The following is a 21,480-nucleotide window of genomic DNA, read 5'->3' on the forward strand; positions in this document are numbered from 1 at the left end:
GCAGAGGTATGGACTCGAGTCACGTGACTTGGACTCGAGTCACGTGACTTGGACTCGAGTCAGACTCAAGTCACAATTTTGATGACTTTGGACTCGACTTGACAAAATCATCAAAGACTTGCAACTCAACTTGGACTTTGGCATCCGTGACTCTGGACTTGACTCAGACTTTAGTCTGAGGACTTGTAAATACTTGAGATTTTCAGTGAGCATATTGAGTAAAATGTGCCCCCATTCAAAGTATTCAGCTAACGTGACCAGCTGCTATTCTGTCATTTCCAGCAAGACAACACATTTTCCCACAGAATCTGCCTCCTTGAATGCATCGTTTAACGTCCAATCAGGTGTAAGAACAAACAACGAGGGTGTGGATTACGCATGGCCAGACTGCTGAAGAGTGACAGTTTTTAACACTGGGATGTGTAAACATGCTACCCAGGATCATTTCATTTGTGTTCTCTAATTACGAGGTCATACACAGAAAAGGAATCGCTTTGTGCAAATCCTGCACTGGAACTTGTGGAACCTAAGGTTGCACAAAGAACGGTAAGTTGAGCTGATACCTGCTGTGAGGTAATGATTTGGGTAACTTAAATTTAGCATCCATTTCATGCAACAGTACATGTTCACTTGTAAAATCACTGTGGCAAGAAACTGTGACACTGAAATGAAGTTAGCTCAGCTGAAGTCAGTTGTAAGGTTAAGGGTGTTTATTTTGGTTTCTGCACAAACTCATGTACTTGTATATATAGAAGAAATGAATGTAAGATCAGCAAAGCTTATTTGAATTGTATTCTTTAAAAGCACATGACACAAAGCGTTGCACAATCAAAGAGCAAAAAAGTTCCACACTTTTATGTAAGCAGAAGAAGTTTAAACCAAACAGATACACTAAATTAAAAAAGAAATAATCAATAATTGGCGGTTTATGTAAAGACATCCTTTTCTGTGTCTGTCTTAAATTTGGTTACCAAGCACAAATGCTTTGAATTTATTGCTTTAAAAATCCAGTTGGGACCTTCCCCACTTGTAGTAATTAGTGTGTATAGACCTCTGTCAGCTGATCCTGAGTCAATTGACACATTAGAGAGTCTAATACCGGAGTATATTAATTGTGAAATGCTGGTTGTTGGTGATTTTAACATGAACTGGCTAAATAGTAACTCAGATTACCTCAAGGAAATTAGCTTTAACCTACACCTCACTCAACTAACATCAGAACCCACAAGACCTAACTTGAAAGACTTCTCAAAATCAACATTAATAGATCTTGTTTTTCAAACAGAGCTGATAAAATTGTTGCAAGTGGGGTTTTTGAACTTGGAGCTAGTGACCACTGTCCAACAGCATGTGTGAGAAGTACCAAAATTGAAAAAAACTAGATCACACAGCTCTAAAAAGAAATTGGAAGATATTTAATGAAGGTCACTTCCAAGAGGATTTAGAGAATATATTTTCAAATTTCAAAACAGACATTACAGCTGTTCAGTTGGCCTTGGACCAATTCACAAACACTTTTATTTCACTTATTGATTAACATGCTCCGCTGAAGATACTCAGAATGAAAAAAATAGAATTGCCCCATGGTTTTCACAGGAACTGTTAGCCATGTTTGAAGACAGAAACAGAGCTTGGTCCTGTGCAAGGCGTTCAGGGAACCCCCAAGATTGGCTTTTCTTCAAGCAACTCAGGAATAAATGTACAGCAGCTGTTTGGAAAGCAAAATCAGATTATTACTTAGAACTCATTGTTAGCTCCACCTCAAACCCAGCAAAGTTCTGGAAAGCAGTGAACTTGGAAACAAGAAAGAACTCCAATTCACTCCCAACAAATATTACAGTAAATGATAATGTGCTTTCCACTCAATCAGAAATATGCCTTGCCTTTAACAGGCACTTCATAGATGCTGGGTATTTATTTGATAACGAGCACCCTGGGCTCATTCAGGCTGACATTGATATTGATTGTAATGTAAACATGAGCACTCATACTGACAGTGTGAAAGCTGAGGGCCATGTCTCTCGTATCTCTTTTAAACCGTTGTCACACTGTCAAGTGTTAGATGCACTTCTATCCTTAGACCCCAGAAATTCTACTGGTGAGGATAACTTAGATTCTGCATTCATAAAACTAGCTGCTCCACTAATCGCTGAACCATTATTGTATATTTTTAATCTATCTGTGTCTACAGGTAGATTTCCTAAAATATGGAAATCTGCACATGTGGTCCCCTGGTGAGGTGATGTGGTTTATAGACATGCTTCAGATCAACACTAAAACCCTTGGACTCTGTTTACCACTCTGCTCTCAGATTTATAACTGGTGACGGTTATTACACCATCACTGTGTCCTGTATGAGAAGGTTGGTTGGCCCTCTCTTGAGCAAAGGAGAAACAAACACTGGCTTTTGCATATTTTTAAAGCGCTTGTTGGAAAGCTCCCCACCTACCTCACAGACTTGTTTGAATGGAATTGCGGAACCTACGGGACTCGCTCTTCTGATTGGCTTATTTTGAAAGTCCCCCGAGTTAACACTGACCTGCGTAGATCAGCATTCTCCATTGATGCTCCTAAATCATGGAATACCATCCAACAGACTTTAAAGCTGACATCCATTCCCTCTTTTGCAGAATTTAAGACTTTGATCTCCGACCACTGTGTCTCAAATTGTATCTGTTTTAATTAATCTATTATTTTGTGAATGATTGTGTTTGTTTGTTAGTTGTTTGTAATGTGCCTGTGATCTCGACGAAATTGGAAATGAGGGAAACCTCAATGTCTTTTTGAGAATAAATAAAGGTTTTGAATTGAATTGAATTGAATAATATTATAATTCTAATAAATCTTATTTATAGAACACTTTTCAAAATCCATGTTATAAAGTGCTTTACGACAAAACAAACTAGTTTATTATGGATTTTTCCAAAGGGTCAAACCAGTTTCTTTCCTTTCCACCATGTAGAAAAGGAAGACAGACACAAAACATGTCAGAGAAATATCAAACTACATTGTAATACAAATCAAGAAAAGCAATATGATACAAATATTATATTGTATTATCATGTAATAATTAAATTGAAAGCTAACTTCAGTGTTGTAGTTTCAAGTCACATTATTTCAAGGTAACAGTTATTTGATGTTATCTGCAGTTGTAAGGCTGACAAATTCTGACAACTGTTTACATATTTACCACTTGCAGATTGGAGGAATAGCAGCAGATTAGAAGCCTCCCAAATGACCTTCAACAGCCTGCAATCTTGCATTTTATTTTATTTAAAAAACTAAACAATTCAAAGTGCATTCATTGTATTCTTCAAACTTGATAGATCATTACATTGTTAAAATGGCATTTTATTTGGTAAACAGTCCTTATGATTTGTAAGGACTGGAAAATTTCAAGACTATGACTTCGGCCTTGACTCGACTTGTCTTGACTTTACTTGAGACTTGACTTGGACTTGCACATCTTTACTTGAGACTTGACTCGAGACTTGGGATTAAAGACTTGGGACTTACTTGAGACTTGCAAAACAATGACTTTCTCCCACCTCTGATGTTTTGTATCTATCTGTTGGTTTAGCTATGTTTCTAAGTCCATCTGTCTGATTGTGTCTCTCCTCAGGGAGCAGACTGGAGTCTGCTGCATTTTCATGTGTCTCTTGAGTACCAGTGATATGTGAGGCTTCAGTGAGTGCATACCTCTCTACTCTTACTTTATAACTTTTCATGATTATGGCTACTGCATGCAAAAGTATGTAATCAGCACTGTGTATAGATATCAACTCAGATTTGTCATTAAGGAAAGTCTTCAACTCATCCAACAACCATTCATAACGTCTCTCTTATTAATAATAATAATAATAATAATAATAATAATAATAATAATAATAATAATAATAATTCATTTTATTTATAGCCGCCTTTCTGGACACCCAAGGTCACCTTACAACAACAGTAAAAAATACATACACTAGAATACTAGAAGGATGAAAGGGGGGTGGGGGGGGGGGGTCATTCCAGTCCTTGGGAGACGGATTACAGTGTGTAAGCTTGGCGGATAGGGTGAGTTTTGAGGCGGGATTTGAAGATGGTGGGAGAGGTGGAATTCTGTACGTCCAGGGGGAGAGAGTTCTAGAGGCGGGGGGCCAAGCGGCGGAAGGCTCTCAACCCCATGGTGGTCAAGCGAGCAGGTGGGAGGGTGAGTTGGATGAGAGAGGAGGACCTGAGACTACGGGTGGGAATTTTAGTATTGAGTAGGTCAATCAGGTCCTGAGGAGCTAAGTTGTTGATGGCCTTCTAGGTGAGGATCAGAATCTTGAAAATGATGCAGAATTTAATCGGAAGCCAGTGGAGCTGCTGCAGGACAGGTATGATGTGGCTGGTGGAGGGGGTTCTGGTGATGATGCGGGCAGCGGAGTTTTGAACCAGTTGAAGTTTATGGATGAATTTGTCTGGTAAACCAAAAAGAAGGGAGTTGCAATAATCTAGGCGGGAGGTGACCAGGGTGTGAACCAGAATTTATGTACTGATGGGGGAGAGAGATGGACGTAGGCGAGAGATGTTACAGAGATGGAAGTATGCTGACCGAGTGACATTACTGATGTTGGACTGGAATGACAGTGTGCTGTCGAGGATGACACCCAGACTCTTAACATGTGGGAGGGGGAGGGGGAGGAGTTGTCAATGAGGATGGAGAGGTTATCTGTTTTTGAGAGGGTGGATTTAGTGCCAATGAGAAGAACCTCTGTTTTATCACTGTTCAGTTTGAGGAAGTTGTCGATGAGCCAGGATCTAATGTCATGAAGACAGTCAGAAAGGGAGGTGGGAGGGAGAGAGGAGGTGGGTTTGGTGGACAGGTAGAGCTGGGTGTCATCCGCGTAAACGGGAATTGGATATTGTGTTTACGGAAGATATGACCAAGGGGGAGGAGGTAGATGATGAATAAAAGGGTCCCAAGGAAAGAACCCTGGGGTACACCAGAAGAGAGGGGGGATGGTTGGGAGATGAATGTTTTGCGTTGAATGAATTGAGTACGGTCAGAGAGATATGATTGAAACCAGTCCAGGGGTGTGTCCGATATTCCAATGGAGGCAAGTCTGTCGATGAGGATGGTGTGAGAGATGGTGTCAAATGCTGCAGTCAGATCGAGGAGGGTGAGGATGGTAAGTAGTTCAGAGTCAGCAGCCATGAGGAGGTCATTGGTGATTTTAACAAGAGCTGTTTTGGTGCTGTGGAGTGGGCGAAAACTGGACTGGAACTGTTCATAGATACTGTTAAAAGAGAGGTGATCCTGAAGCTGAGAGGCAACTGTTTTCTCTAGAATTTTGGAAATGAAAGGGAGGTTAGAGATGGGGCGGAGGTTATTGAAGTTATTGGGTTCTGCACCGGGTTTCTTAAAAATTGGGGTAACTGCGGCAGATTTGAGAGATGAAGGGACAGTACCAGAGATGAGAGAGGAATGACCAATGGCAGTTATAAGAGGGGACAGAGAATGAATGGAAGTTTTAACCCGAGTTGTTGGGAGAGGATCCAGCTGGCAAGAAGAGGGCTTAGATGTACGGATAAAATCGGAGATATCACTGACAGAGGGAAGTTTGAAGCTTGAGAATGGCTGAGAGAAGGGGATTGGGAAAGCTGGGAAGGGAGAGGGAGAAGAGATATGAAGGGCTAGCTGCTGATGAATACTGTCAATCTTAGCATTGAAGAATGCCATTATGGAGTTGCAGAAATCAGATGAGTAGAAGTGGGAGGGAAGAGTTTTGAACTAGTTGAAGAGTTTTTAGAGACTTATTGGGGCAGCCTGATAAGAGGGAGTTACAGTAATCTAACCTGGAGGTAACAAATGCATGGACTAGTTTTTCTGCGTCGCTCTGAGATAGGAAGTGTCTAATTTTAGAAATATTGCGCAAGTGAAAATAGGCTGACCTTGAGATTTGCTGAATTTGGGAGTTGAAGGATAAATCTTGATCAAATAGGACTCCTAGATTCCTAGCCGAGGTGCTGGATGCCAGACTAATGCCGTCTAAGGTACTTATATTATTAGAAAAAGTCTCTCTGAGGTGTTTGGGGCCGATAACAATCACTTCAGTTTTTCCTGAGTTTAGCAGTAAGACATTTCTGGTCATCCAGGTCTTTATGTCTTTTAGACAAGCTACTAATTTAGATAACTGATTGGTTTCTTCTGGCTTCACTGATAGATAGAGCTGAGTGTCATCAGCATAACAATGAAAATTAATAGAGTGCTTCCTCATGATGTTACCTAGAGGAAGCATAGATAAGGTGAAAAGAATTGGTCCTAGCACTGATCCTTGTGGAACTCCCTGACTAACCCTGGTCTGCACTGAGGACTTTTCATTTACGTGAACAAATTGAGATCGATCTGTTAGGTACGATTTAAACCAAGCTAACGCAGTTCCTGTAATGCCAATTAGTTGCTCTAATCTCTGTAACAGGATTTGATGGTCAATCGTATCGAATGCAGCGCTAAGATCTAATAAAACAAGTACGGAAAGAAGACCACTGTCTGAGGCCATTAGTAGATCATTGGTTACTTTTAACAGTGCAGTCTCTGTGCTATGGTGGGCTCTAAACCCCGACTGAAAGTCCTCAAACAAACTGTTGCTCTTAAGAAAGTCCCAGAGCTGAACTGACACCACTTTCTCCAGGATTTTAGAGATAAAGGGGAGGTTAGATATCAGTCTATAGTTAGATAAGGAGCCTGAATCAAGAGTAGGCTTTTTAAGGAGAGGTTTAATTACAGCTACTTTAAATGATTGAGGTACATAGCCTGTCAGTAAAGACATATTAATCATACTTAGTAAAGAACTGCTAACTAGTGGAATTACTTCTTTTAGCAGCTTAGTTGGGATTGGGTCTAAAAGACAGGTCGATGGTTTAGCTGAAGAAACTGTTGAAACCAGTTCAGGAAGGTCAATGGGTGAAAAACAGTCTAGGTATACATATAGTTTCAAATTAGGAGAGTTTTGTGCTGAGCAATGCACTTAAAGAAGTAGAGTCACAAGACAAATTTTCTAATTGTAGCCATTTTAGGGGCTGTATCAAAATCTGGGGATTCTTTCCAGTAAAGTATGTTCCGAATGTTGGCAGCCCAGTAGTAATACTGAAAGTTAGGGAGGGAAAATCCACCATATTGGCGATGGCGCTGTAACATATTTTCATGTATTCTCTGCGTTTTCTTATTCCAAATAAACTCTTATATTAGTTTGTCTATTGACGTGAAAAATAGTTTGATAAAAACACTGGAATACTCTGGAAAACATATAGAAATTTGGGCAGCACATTCATTTTGATTGAATTGATTTCCCCTCCTAATGACAAAGGCAGCAGACTCCAGCGTTCCAGATCTTGCTTTAAATGACACAATAATGGGGAAAATTAGCTTTAAAGATGTCTTTAAATTCATGTGTGATCCAGATTCCTAAGTATTTAAATTTGCCTGTCTTTACTTTGAGGGAAAAAAGGTCGAGGTCAAGTAATTTGGCAGCAGCATTAACTGGCATAATTCCACTTTTTTGTAAATTTAATTTGAACACTGATATTTTGCCAAACTCTCCCAATGTATGTAGTGTGATTGACAGACCAGTCAAAGGATCAGATAAAAACAAAAGTATATCGTCAGTGTAAAGGGATATTCTGTTTCGAACCATTTCGCCATATTCCTTTTATGTTTAAGTATAACACTCTTATCCAGGAGATACATTTTGAACCAAAGCCGAATTGTTTGAGGGTGTAGAACAGCTAATCCCACTCCACCCTATCGAATGCTTTCTCAGCATCAAGGGCTATTAATATCTTTGGGGTTTCGGGTGGAGTTGGGTCATAGATGATATTAAATAGGCGTCATATATTTAAAAAAGGGTGACGATTTTTAATGAACCTTGTTTGGTCATCGAATATAATGGAAGGAAGAATACTTACTAAGCAATGTGTCAGCATCTTGGCTAGAAGTTGACTGTCCACATTTCGAAGTGAAATAGGGCGATATGAACCGCACTTCAAGGGGTCTTTATCTTTTTGTGAATGAGTGAAATGACTGCCTGGCGCATTGTCGGGGGGAGGGAGGAAGTGGTAAAGGATTCCTCAAATACAGTAAGGAGAAAAGGGGCAAGCTGGGTGGCAAACTTTTTGTAAATTTCACTTGGAAACCCGTCAGGACCTGGAGATTTTCCATTTTGCATGGAGTTTGAAGCGTTTATGAATTATGCTGTGGAAAATGGTCTCTCCAGATCGGTGGCTACTTTATTATCAATTGTAGTGATCTTTAATTTTTCAAAAAACGAACTAAGCGAAGACACATTCTTGAGAGATTCTGTAGTATAACATTTTAAGTAAAATTTGTGAAACAAGATTAAATTTCTAAATGGTCCTTGTGTTTTTTCTATAAAAAAATAGTTAGCTTCAGGACCTTTTTTTAGCTTCCTCAGTTTTTTCTGGCCACCAAGAGTCCCCTTGGCTCGTCATTTTTCCCAGCACCCGTGGTTTGCCACAGTCCTGGGAGACAGGACCCCCCACGTCATCTCCGGTCCAGGCAGTCCAGCACCAATGCCACCCATCTGCCCCCTGTTAATGTTCCAGTTCCCTGCCCAGAGGTCCTGCCGACACCAGATCCTCGCCCCGGAGGTCCTGCCGAAGTGACCCCATGCGTGCGACAACCCCTCCCCGTGGTGGCTACAGGCCGAGATGTGGGAGACAGGCTGACACCAGCCCTGGCTCCTAGTTCGGCTACCAGGCTGACACCAGCCCCAGTTTCCTGTCAGCTCTAGGAGCCCCCGGCCGCGCCCCTGAACTGCCTTCCCCTTGTGGTGGAGCCCCTGGCCGCCCCACTGAACTGCCTTCCCCTTGTGGTGGAGCCCCCGGCCGCCCCCCTGATCTGCCTTCCCCGTGAGGTGGAGCCCCCGGCCGCCCCACTGAACTGCCTTCCCCTTGTGGTGGAGCCCCCGGCCGCCCCCCTGAACTGCCTTCCCCGTGAGGTGGAGCCCCCGGCCCCCCCCTGAACTGCCTTCCCGTTGTGGTGGAGCCCCTGGCCGCCCCCCTGAACTGCCTTCCCCTGTGAGGTGGAGCCCCCGCCGCCCCCCTGAACTGCTTTCGAACTGGCACAGGAGGGAGACCACACAGGGATTTAATACAGAGAAGACATGGGGATAACAAGACACAGGTGAGACACATTAAGGCACTCACAAACGCAGGAACATGAGAGACAGAAAGGAAAGGGATCTGCAAAGAGAGACAAAAGGTAAACTACAAAATAAAACAGGAAACACAAGATATGAAACATGAGGAAGGTCAAAACAAACTAGACTAACTCCTAGTCATGACAGTATGGAGACATGTAGGAACCGGATCTCAGTAGGTCAGTTTTAGGAAATCCAAGTCTGTTTATAAAGGAAATAGAACTCAACATTTTGGTAACACTTTAATTAGATAGTCCGTCTATGACATTCTACAAGCTCTCAGTAGATATTCAGTTTCATGTCAACAAAACAAAGTAGAGACAGGTTTTGTGCCAGGTTATTGTCCTTACACCATCCTTATAAACAGCTGCTAAATACACAAGATGTTGATACATGTGATCATCGGGGATCAATCATTTCTCCACTCTTCTATTTATTGTAACATGAAACAAGTCTGAGTGAGGCCTGATGTTTTCACCAGAGAGACATCAAGAAGTTCAGTAGGCCGGGTTTCCATTGAGTCCTGCTCTTTATTAACAGACATTCATACTGCTGAGACAGACACAGTCACATTATCAGCTGAAGGGTGTGTGTGTGTGTTTGTGTGTGTGTGTGTGTGTGTGTGTAGAGAGGAGGAGACTCTCCCTGCTACACAGAACACACACGCACTGAGGAACCAGAAGACAACCTAAACCCAGGATACAGAGGTTCAGTGAAGGAGGTTCTGAAGGTGTGGAGGTGGATCAGAGAGTCAGAGGAGACTCTGTAGAAGGACAGAGTGCCAGCAGGACAGTCCACATACACTGCTACTCTGTGAGAGACAGAGGACGAGGAGAGACGGAGGACTGTTTCTCTGTTATTGTGACGGACATAGTAACGTTTATCAGAGCAGAACAGACTCCAGGACTGATCATTAAATCCAAACTCACAGTCAGGACTGTTTCCTTTCCTTCTGATTCCTCTGTAACTCACTGATATATGAACCCTTCCTCTCCACTCGACCTCCCAGTAACAGCGACCAGTCAGACCATCTCTGCACAGCAGCTGTTTCCAGGAGTCAAATCTGTCTGGATGATCAAGATATGGCCGATCCTCTCCCACCCATGTCACCTTCCTGTTGTTTTCAGACAGTCTGAGGTATCTGTGTGCTGTGTTTGAGTCCAGAGTGAGTTCACAGACATCTGATGGAGAGACAAAGACACAACACAGCAGCAGTTTATCATCAGACACACCTGAAGGCTTTATTCTTTGTTAGCTGACAGTCTGCTGTTTGGTCCTCATGAGTCAAACTGATTCCACACTTACACTTCTTCAGTCCAGGTTTTAACCACTGCTCTCCACCATGGTCCACCCTGGAGGAAGAAACACAGTCATGATGTTCAGTCCAACATGAGTCCTACCTGCTGTTCAACATGAAGCAGTGTTCCTCAGTTTGTCCCTGTGACAGAGAAACAGGCTGAAACTCCTCTGAGCCAGCTGTCTCCATCACTCTGTCTCTTTTTCTGACAGTGTTGAGATACTCAGAGAAAAAGTCAATAATTCAAAAAGCAAAGGCTGGCTGTTGCTCTGTCCTCCAACATGGAGACTTTCTTTTCCTCCTTTAAAAAGAGACTCATTTCTTCTTGTAGGGCTTGTGTTCACTCAGTATAAAAAGCTCATTCTAAATAGACTTTCAATCTAAACAGTGTCTGCAGATAGAGACATGAAGGAGTGGGCTCTCTTCTTGTAACTATGAATGAAGATAAAATGAAAGCTCTCATGTGAACTCATGTGACTGTGTGAGGCTCTTCTTGGATCCTTCAGAGTCAGTCAGAGGAAAAGCCAGCAGAGAAGTGATCAGCTGTATTTACCTCGATGACTTGGTATAGCAGCATGTATATGAAGCTGATGGTGACTGACAGGTCTGCTGCTGGTCTCCCTGAATGGAGCTGTGTCAGTAAACCAGTATATCTGGGCTGATGAAGCTCAATGAATACTGTTTGATCTCATTGTTTAACCCAGTTATGCAGCCAGCACTTTGAATCCATGTTTATAACATCTGTAACTTCCTTAGTTCTGTTCCTGCTGAGATTTACTTCAATCTATCCTCTTCTTCTTCAGATTGCAGACTCTGTAGACCCCTGTGGACAGAAGAGTGTGTGTGTGTCTGCTACACAGAACACACACGCACTGAGGAACCAGAAGACAGAAGTGTGTGTGTGTGTGTGTGTGTGTGTGTGTGTGTGTGTGTGAGTGTGTGTGCGTGTGTGTGCGTGTGTGTGTGTGTGTGTGTGTGTGTGTGTGTGTGTGTGTGTGTGTGTGTGTGTGTGTGTGTGTGTTTGTTTCTGAAGGACCATGCTGTGTGTACTTTATGTCTTCAAAATGTGGTCTGCTGACCGTCTGGTGTTAAACGCCACTTTGAGGCAGAGCAGGAGAAATCCTCTGAGGATGAAGACCAGACTGAATCCATTAAACTTGCTGTGTGGAGGTCTGGGAACCAAGCTAACAGCCTCCCCCTACCAAAGGCAGCCATAGCACTGCTCACTGCACAGCAGACCATGGACAGGCGTTCACTGAGGGTGAATATATGAAGGAGGCGTTTCTCTGGAGCTCTCAGGGTTTGATGGCTCACCAAACAAAGAGACAATCAAATCAAGAAGAGAAGACATTCACATGTCAGCCAGGAGTGTTGATGTTTGTCTCTATGGACCAATAAAAGAACAGATCTGTTGGAGAGTTGAACTTTGGTGTGCTTTCATCATTCAACTAGATGTTAACCTTCATCTAGAAATGGCACGCTGAGGAACAAGAACATTTCAAAATGTCTCTTCATATCCTAAAGGTTTCCACCTCCTGCCCTCCAAAACATCATCAACCACTTTCTCCTTTGAGAGGAGAGGCAGTGGGACCAGTTTCTGCAGTTCAGGACAACGACAGCTTTCAGGAGAACACTGAGAGTTGTTGTTTAGAGGAGCATTTAGATTGTAAGACAAGTGTAGAGTGTGGACAGCAGGACATTTCAGATCTAGTAAATACTGTTTCCTAGAGATTAGCACTGTATATTACCACATATGTTTCATAGTTATGATGCTCTGACAATCACTCATCTGCCTTCTTTATGTTCACACACAACATCAGAGGATGAACAGTCACATGTTCTCTTTCTGTTTCTAAACATAAAAGAAGTGATGCTGGAGTCAGCACACAGGATAGTGGACTACATGATGACATGTTGAAAACAACAAATGAACTATCAGAGGATATTTTACAGAGACGTATGGTGTCAACACTGATGAGAGTCCTCATGTATCTTCATTCACAACCTTTACTGTCCATGCTGACAGAGAAGCTGGTTCAGTCGGCCTCTTCATTCTCTCTAAAGTAGTAACTGTCAGAAATCAGATGTGTATCAACGTCATTTTAACAAGACAGGGCAGCTTTAGGTTACCTGATCAATCAGCTGATCATCAAAGATTATCAGTTTGTGACATTAAAGCTGGGGTTGGTAGTCTCGGAAAACTAGCATGAATTTGAATGTAGCATGTCTTCAGGACTCCGTCTAACCCCCAGTCAATAGAGTCAGGGGAAGCAGAGGCAGGGGACGGGGAGTGAATGCCAGGAAAATGTACTCGCAGGAGGCGGGGAGAACGGCAGAACAGGATTTGACTGGTTTAAAATTTTGGACCCCAAAAACAGTGATTGGTTGGTGTTTTCCCAGGTTTACTCCGGCTGTAGATAGCAGCTTTATTTACCTCTATTTTAAGAGCACATTATGTATTGATTGCCATCAGGACATAAAGATCATTTTAACCAGTATAACAAAAAGTGGATCTAAATCTGATTACCAACCCCAGCTTTAAGTAAGTGAGTGTCTGATTCAGGCACAAAAGCAGTACTTCCCAAACTGTGGGGCGCCCCTACTCAAGGGAAGACCTGAGTTATGACAGACCAATACACACAGTTCTGCATTGCTAACTGGACCACCTATGTCACAGCCAGGTGTCCTGGTTTCAATACAGTCATACTACCATGACATGGATTTTACAGACACCACCGGTTTCAACACACACACTTTGGTTTGAGTGCACACATGACGGAGATTCACTCCCTCCAACACTGACGCAGCCAGGCTGGCAGGTCAACATATTAGCGTGGCAGAGTAATTTGTGACAGATGACACCGTAGATCAGAACCCCCTCCCCCTCATGTTACCCAGAGACACTTCAGAGCAGAGCAACGCTAATCAAACAGCAGCAGCTGATACTCGCGCTGCAGGGATTTGCATCTCTTTAACTATAGGTCTATGTGCTCCAGGCTGTGACTTCAGGACAAATGAACCACTGTAAATATTGTAACCTCTGAAACCACCACCAACTGTAGCTAAGCCACTTCAATGATGAACGTTTTATTTCTGACAAATTCTTCACAATTAAAGTCCCCTCATGTAATATCATCAAAAAAACTTTACTCTGAAAGAGCCACATCAGGAAGCAGCATGTTGTCAGCTGTAGTAACTTAAAGAGTGAAATAAAGTACAGGTAGATCTCTAAATGATATGAACAGGTAAGCAGGAGAGAAAAGGAAATTCAGATCACACAGATTTAATAAGAAGCTTAAAAGTACAGAGAACTGAACACAGAGAGGCTTATAAAGACATCCGTCTGTGGTCTCAGGCTCAGACATGAGCTGAGTGTTGCATTACAGACATGTGAATGGAGAAGGGGGTTATAGTGACATCATTTCACACATATACAGTATACATGTGCATCTCATGTTTCATCCCTCATCATTTTATAATACTTCAAAATACCATCACCTCAAAAAGTAAGCACGAAAATACATAAATGAACAGCCAACAAATAAAGATATAGATGTGTGTGTGTGCGTGTGTGTGTGTGTGTGTGTGTGTGTGTGTGTGTGTGTGTGTGTATGTGGCAGTATGAAAATATTTTAATCTGCCAAAGGGGGGCCCTGCAGTAAAAGTTTGTGAAGCACTGTCTTAAAGGAATAAAGAAATCAAGATGCTTTTTAAGTGAATGAGATGTTTTCTTCTGCACATTCAGTGTTTGAGTTCTTGTTGCCTGCTCATACCTCAGTGTATCCAGTCTGCAGAGCGGATCAACCAGTCCAGCAGATAGCAGATTCACTCCTGAGTCTCCTGGATGGTTGTAGCTCAGGTCCAGCTCTCTCATGTGGGAGGGGTTGGAGGTCAGAGCTGAGGCCAGAGAAGCACAGCCTTCCACTGTGATCAGACATCCTGACAGACTGGAGTTAGAAACGATTAATGCAGTAAATAAATGTCTACTGATTCTCACTATTTCTAAAAACCTGAAGCATAATGAGCAGGAAACCTGACCTGAGAGTTTCCAGTTTCCAGTGAGGACTCCTCAGTCCAGCAGACAGCTTCTTCACTCCTGAATCCTGCAGGTCGTTGTTACTCAGGTCAAGCTCTCTTACACTGGAGGACTGGGAGCTCAGAGCTGAGGCCAGAAAAGCACAGCCTTCCACTGTGATCAGACATCCTGACAGACTGGAGTTAGAAACGATTAATGCAGTAAATAAATGTCTACTGATTCTCACTATTTCTAAAAACCTGGAGCATAATGAGCAGGAAACCTGACCTGAGAGTTTCCAGTTTACAGTGAGGACTCCTCATTCCAGCAGACAGCTTCTTCACTCCTGAATCCTGCAGGTGGTTGTTACTCAGGTCCAGCTCTCTCATGCTGGAGGACTGTGAGCTGAGGACTGAGGACAGAGCTTCACAGCTTCTCTCTGACAGGTTACATCCACTCAGCCTGAAGAAGATGGTGAGAACAAACAAATGGTTTCAGTTGTCATGAACAGAATGAATTCTATTTCAAATGTCTCACTCATGAACTCACACAGCTTTGTTGGAGGCTTTGATCACTGGCAGCAGCCTCAGTTGAGCCTCCTCTGAAGCAGAGTATTCTTTCAGGTCAAACACGTCTAGATCTTTCTCTGAGGACAGTAAGATGAAGACCAGAGCTGACCACTGAGCAGGTGACAGTTTCTTTGTGGAGAGAAGTCCTGATCTCAGGGACTGTTGGATCTGCTCCTCTAGAGACCGGTCCTTCAGTTCATTCAGACAGTGGAACAGGTTGATGCTTCTCTCTGCAGACAGATCCTTACTGATCTTCATCTTGATGTACTGGACTGTTTTCTGATTGGTCTGTGAGGTACTTCCTGTCTGTGTCAGCAGACCTCTCAGGAGAGTCTGATTGGTCGGCAGTGAAAGACCCAGGAGGAAGCGCAGGAACAAATCCAGATGTCCGTTCGGACTCTGTAAGGCCTGGTCCACAGCACTCTGATGGAGACGGTTCAGTTTAGGTTTGTCTCTAAAGATTCTAGAGATCGGGGACCTTGGTTGTTCTTCCATCAGGTTGAGTCCAGAGTTGCTGAAGGTCAGATGAACATGAAGAGCAGCCAGAAACTCCTGAACGCTCAGGTGGATGAAGCAGAACACCTGGTCCTGGTACAGTCCTCTCTCCTCTCTGAAGATCTGTGTGAACACTCCTGAGTACACTGAGGCTTCCTTGATCTTGATGCCACACTCTGTCAGGTCGGACTCATAGAAGATCAGGTTTCCTTTCTGCAGCTGATCAAAAGCCAGTTTTCCCAGAGACTGGATCATCTCCCTGCTCTCTGGACTCCAGAGTGGATTAGTCTCAGCTCCTCCATCATATTTGGTGCTATTCAGTTTGGACTGGACCACCAGGAAGTGGATATACATCTGAGTCAGGGTCCTGGGCAGCTCCCCTCCCTCTCTGGTCTTCAGCACATCCTCCAGAACTGTAGCAGTGATCCAGCAGAAGACCGGGATGTGGCACATGATGTGGAGGCTTCGGGATGTCTTGATGTGGGAGATGATTCTGCTGGCCTGCTCCTGGTCTCTGGATCTCTTCCTGAAGTACTCCTCCTTCTGAGGATCAGTGAACCCTCTGACCTCTGTCACCATGTCAACACACTCAGGAGGGATCTGATTGGCTGCTGCAGGTCGTGTGGTGATCCAGAGGCGAGCAGAGGGGAGCAGGTTCCCCCTGATGAGGTTTGTCAGCAGCACATCCACTGAGGTGGACTCTGTAACATCAGTCAGGATCTGATTGTTGTGGAAGTCCAGAGGAAGTCGACATTCATCCAGACCGTCAAAGATGAACAAAACCTGGAACTCTTCAAACCTGCAGAGTCCTGCTTCTCTGGTCTGAGTAAAGAAGTGATGAACAAGTTCCACCAAGCTGAACTTTCTCTCTCTCAGCACATTCAGCTCTCTGAAAGTGAAGGGGAATGTGAACTGGATGTCCTGGTGGTCTTTGTCTTCAGCCCAGTCCAGAGTGAACTTCTGTGTTAAGACTGTTTTCCCGATGCCAGCCACTCCCTTTGTCAGCACTGCTCTGATTGGTTGATCTCTTCCAGGTGGGCCTTTAAAGATGTCTTCTTGTCTGATGGTGGTCTCTGGTCTGTGTGGGGTCCTGGATGCTACTTCAATCTGTCTGACCTCATGTTCATCATTGACCTCTCCAGTCCCTCCCTCTGTGATGTAGAGCTCTGTGTAGATCTGGTTCAGAAGGGTTGGGTTTCCTGCTTTAGCGATCCCCTCAAACACACACTGGAACTTCTCCTTCAGGTGAGACTTCAGTTTACGTCTGCACTCTGGAACAACAGTTCCTGAAAGAACAGAAGAGAAATGTGATGAATGATCTGAAGCTACAATCAGTCTGATGAATTTACACTTTCAGACATCAGGATGGATTTGATTTTCCTCCTCTCTGAAATCTCTTCATCAGCTGTGAACACTTTCTCACAGCTCATAGATGTGATCCAAATGTGTGCATCATATTAACAGCAGAGTTTGAAATGTAAACCTCTCCCATGTTGTCTCCATTTCCTCTCTCCATCATGTTAACCCTGTAAGACCCACTGTTGCAAAATTACAACATCAGTTTAAGATATTCTTTAAAAAAAAAATCAACAACATTTTTTTTTCAAGTATTTCTATATTTGGGTCTTACAGGGTTAAATGTGTTCAAATCCTCTTACTGCTCTGCAGACAGTCAGCCAGCTCCTCCTGCTTCATTCTCCTCAGGAAGTGCAGAGTGATCTCCAGAAAGGCCTCTCTGCTCCTCCTCTGCTCTTCATCCTCATCCTCCCTCTGACTCTCTGAGCATTCTGGGTAATCTGGACTCAGAGCTCTCTCGATCTCCTTCAGCTCGGTCTTTACAAAACTGATGATGTTCTCCTGGAGCAGCTGGAGCAGAACAAAATAGCACATCAGATCATCTGTGACAGACAGAGAGCCTGTTGGTCTGCAGAGTCCAGCATGGAGACTGTATCACAATGCTGCTTCAGGACTTAGTCTGTGGATGGTCCTGTCTTCTACAAATCAAGTTTCTATGAAATGAGGTCTGTGTGAGAGCAGCATGACCTCTGACCTCTGACTGTGTGCAGCTCAGAAATGTAAGGCTTCATTCAGTCAGTCAAACACTGAGTGTGAAGAGAGTTCAGGCAGAGATGATGTTTGCAGTGTGATCAGGAAACAGAAACATCCAAACAGAATGAGTGTGTGCTCTGATTCTCAGGAGGAGCTGTGTTTGTACATTTACTCACCATCAATATGGAGTCCAGCTGTGTTTGATGCTGCTGGGCAGACTGACCAATGGGAGCCTCTGATCTCTGAACTCTGTGGAACAAATATAACATCATGTAGTGTATATGATATAATGACACACAGTGTTGATGTGATAGATTCTATGTAGTGGATCCTGGTAGAAACACTGCTGGATCCTCCTACAAACACAGGACACACATGAAGATACTACATGCTGAGTACAGTTCTTTCTGCCTCCACTCCTGTTTACTGTGTTGATCCTGATAGAAACACAACCAGTGACTAATGTTCACCTTCACAGAGAAAACATTAACCACAGTTACAAAGGTTTCACACACAACAACAGGAAGTTCACTTTGAGGGGCTTACCTTTCATCAGCATTCATCTCTACTGATTTTAAGTAAATCATTCGACCCATAGACCAGTCACTCTTGAAGGACACACAGCTGGGTCTAGGTCCAGGAGAGTCTGGTCTCTGATGTTGGACTCTAACAGAATCACAAACACTGATGAACAAACATGAACTCTGAAAATCATCCAGGTTTGAGTGCTACTGAAATTTACTACAAACTTTTCTAATGTTTGATTCTGATAAAAACACTGATCGATTATTACTTTGGACTATCAGACTGACGGCCATCTTTGAAATCCTCAGGTAGACCCTTTGACCAATCACTCTTTAAGGACACACAGCTGGGTCCAGGTCCAGCAGAGTCTGGTCCATGCTGCTGCTCTGGGCTTCAACACACACACACACACACACACACACACACACACACACACACACACACACACAGACACACACACACACACACACACACACACACACACACACACACACACACACACACACACACACACACACACACACAGTGATGTGAGTGCTGAGCTCTGACATGGAGCAGAGTCATGGACAGGTAGAGATCCTCCTCTCACCTCTGAGCTTCATAGTCCCCACACAGAGTGCTTTTAGAGGGAGGGGCTCCCTCCTCTCCGTCCTCACACTGATTCATAGCAGAGCCTCCACCTTCACACAAACACAACATGTTCATCATTACAACTTTACACCACAGAGACACACACTAGTTCTCATTGTTCTCAGTAACATGACACAGATATTCAGGACTGACACAAACCTTGTTGGAGCCCCAAACAGGACCTGATGAGCCCATACACAGCCCCCACCCTCTCCCATAAACACACTGTGGTAAACACAATAATGTATTAGATACATTACATTGTCTAAATGTGTTACAGTCCAACCAAAGAGTCTCAATCCTCCAGTGTGTTATATTGATCTGAAAATCCTTCAGTCTTTGATTTCACTTTGAAATATTCAAATTCTGACAAATATTAAGCAGAGACACAGGACAGGTCTCCTCTTCTGTTTGAGGCCTCCAGACAGCTGAGAGGCCTCCAGACCACTGAGGGGCCTCCAGACAGCTGAGGGGCCTCCAGACCACTGAGGGGCCTCCAGACAGCTGAGGGGCCTCCAGACCACTGAGGGGCCTCCAGACAGCTGAGGGGCCTCCAGACAGCTGATTGAACATTAGAAACCACTTCCACCCTGGTCTGGCTCTGGTCCCTCTGAAAGGAAAGTTCAGACCTGGACTGGTCTACAGGGTCTTCAGTGAAACCAAGTCAGTGTCATTGTTGGAAGATATTTGACCTCTGACCTCTTCATCCACGCTCTTCACTTCAGAGCATCAACAGTTAATAAATCAAAACACCTGGGCCAAGTGGATCCAGGCTGTCAGACTGGTTCACACACATTCCCTGCATTTCTCAATGGTGTGACTTAGGTTACAATCAAACTGCTGCTGACTCTACTCCACAAATACAAACTATGGAACAGGTCAATGTTTGTCAAATCACTGCTCTTTAACTAAGACATAAACTCTAGAACATATTTCAAACAGCCAATCAGCATCCAGAAACATTTCTCAAGTCAAACAGTGATCCAGCAATGTGTGAGCACAGTGATCCTGATCATCAAACATGTAGAGATTTCTCTGGAAGGATTCTCACCTGTTGAAGTGAGTTCAGGTCAGCTTACAGACACTTTCCACCTTCATGTGTGGAGAGAAGAAGCTGCTGGTTTGTCCCTCGTCAGTCCTGGTGTCTGTGTGTGTTTGATCTGAGGACACCGTCACACCCTCATACCTTCAGAGTGACATCACTCTAACCTGTGACAGAAACCCAGTCAGTGTCAGGTTACACACTGATCACATGATGTAGTTCTACTATCTGACCTCTAGATGGGGCTAACGAACCTTCTAATGAAACAAACAGCAGCCCTGACAGATGTGATGAAGCAGCAGTGAGGATCACACTGATACACTGCTGACAGCGGCTCTGATGGAGACAGAAGCTGGTCACAATGTGTGGACTGTTTTTATTACACACTGACATGTCAAATAAAGGTCTTTGATTCTACTCTAACCCTGCAGTGTGCCTTCATGCTTTTTGGAACAATTGCATTTTTACATCAACAACAAGTCAAATATAATCACGTGACGTGTGGATGGGAAACACAACACTGAGCTGATGTAGCCACATTAGCCGGATGCTAACATTAGCTTCTCTGTGGTGAAAGCCTTTATATTTGCCAAGTTTACAATTCCAGTCTAACATATTTTATTGTGTTTCTCAGTACGTGTCTGAGCGTTTGTGTAGTCCACATCGGCACACGGACTTTGAACAGGACGGTCTGCAGCTGTGGTGGTGTCTGGTATCTGTGTGTTGTTTTAGTTGTGTGAAGGATCCGTGTCACCTTCAACGCCGCTCAAACGTTGAGACTCCTCCCCCGTGTGCCAACTGTTGCTTCACAGTCTCCCTCCGACCGGTGAGTAAAACTTGATGTTTATATGAACAAGGTGAGATTACCGCTTTCTTTGACATGCGTCCTCATCTTTTGTTCATTTCACGTAAAGTTCGCCTTGTCAGAGATCAATCTGAGGAAATGCTATGATTGCATATACAAAATGTGGTATCAGTGACAGATGTACTAAGTGTACATTCAGACAGTGGGTACATGTCTCTGAATGTGATGTGTATCTGTATCTATAAACAAAGTGAACCTATGGGGATGAGGGAGGGGACATGTATAAGATCTTTGGATGACATGGGAATAGCAGCAGCCCCCCAGAAGCTCCAGTTTTTCATCACAGAGCCTGTTTCATGGTCAGAGACTCAAACAACCCCTAACTTTGGTTGTTCACACCTGTGCTCTCAATAAGAGACACAGAAGTGTGAACAACCTGGGTTGGGTGTAGATTGGGTCTTTTATCAGGATTCATTTTATACTAAAGTCTCTCTGTGGTAGATGTCCTGCAGAAATGATAGGGTCACCCTGAGGATCTTCTAGACTGGTTTCGTCTCTTTGTACAGTTGTCTGCGGCCCACCATGATACCTTCTCAAGTTCTGACAAGCCGAAGACTTAGACCTTCTTGTAGAAGCAGTCCAGCTTTGCATCATTGATAGAATGAAGCTAACATCATCACTCCTAAGCAGATGCTGAAAATATTCAATCATTGTGTAATCTTCACAGAGATGATGACTTTTCAGTAGCTGGCTTTGAGGAGTTAGTGTCACGGCTGTGGCAGTGCTTTCTCTCCCCTGTTGTTTTAACCCTCCTCTCTGCCGTTGCCCCCTCCTTCCTGTGTGCTTGGTGTAGGTGTGGTTC

The 21,480-nt window shown here is 43.6% G+C and overlaps 1 protein-coding gene across 1 annotated transcript; it reads right to left on the reverse strand.

The window, feature by feature from the left end:
* Nucleotides 1-9,701: 9,701 nt before the first annotated feature.
* LOC117817714 (NLR family CARD domain-containing protein 3-like) lies at nucleotides 9,702-18,026 on the reverse strand. Its single transcript, XM_034690467.1, is given in 8 exon segments — nucleotides 9,702-10,372; nucleotides 10,497-10,543; nucleotides 14,262-14,515; nucleotides 14,517-14,700; nucleotides 14,792-14,965; nucleotides 15,053-16,838; nucleotides 17,226-17,433; nucleotides 17,793-18,026. Coding segments are annotated over 8 exon segments (3,282 nt in total). The 5' UTR covers nucleotides 17,889-18,026; the 3' UTR covers nucleotides 9,702-9,839.
* Between the last annotated feature and the right edge of the window lie 3,454 nt (nucleotides 18,027-21,480).

This window comes from Notolabrus celidotus, chromosome 8 (assembly GCF_009762535.1).
Source record: "Notolabrus celidotus isolate fNotCel1 chromosome 8, fNotCel1.pri, whole genome shotgun sequence".
NCBI lineage: Eukaryota > Metazoa > Chordata > Actinopteri > Labriformes > Labridae > Notolabrus > Notolabrus celidotus.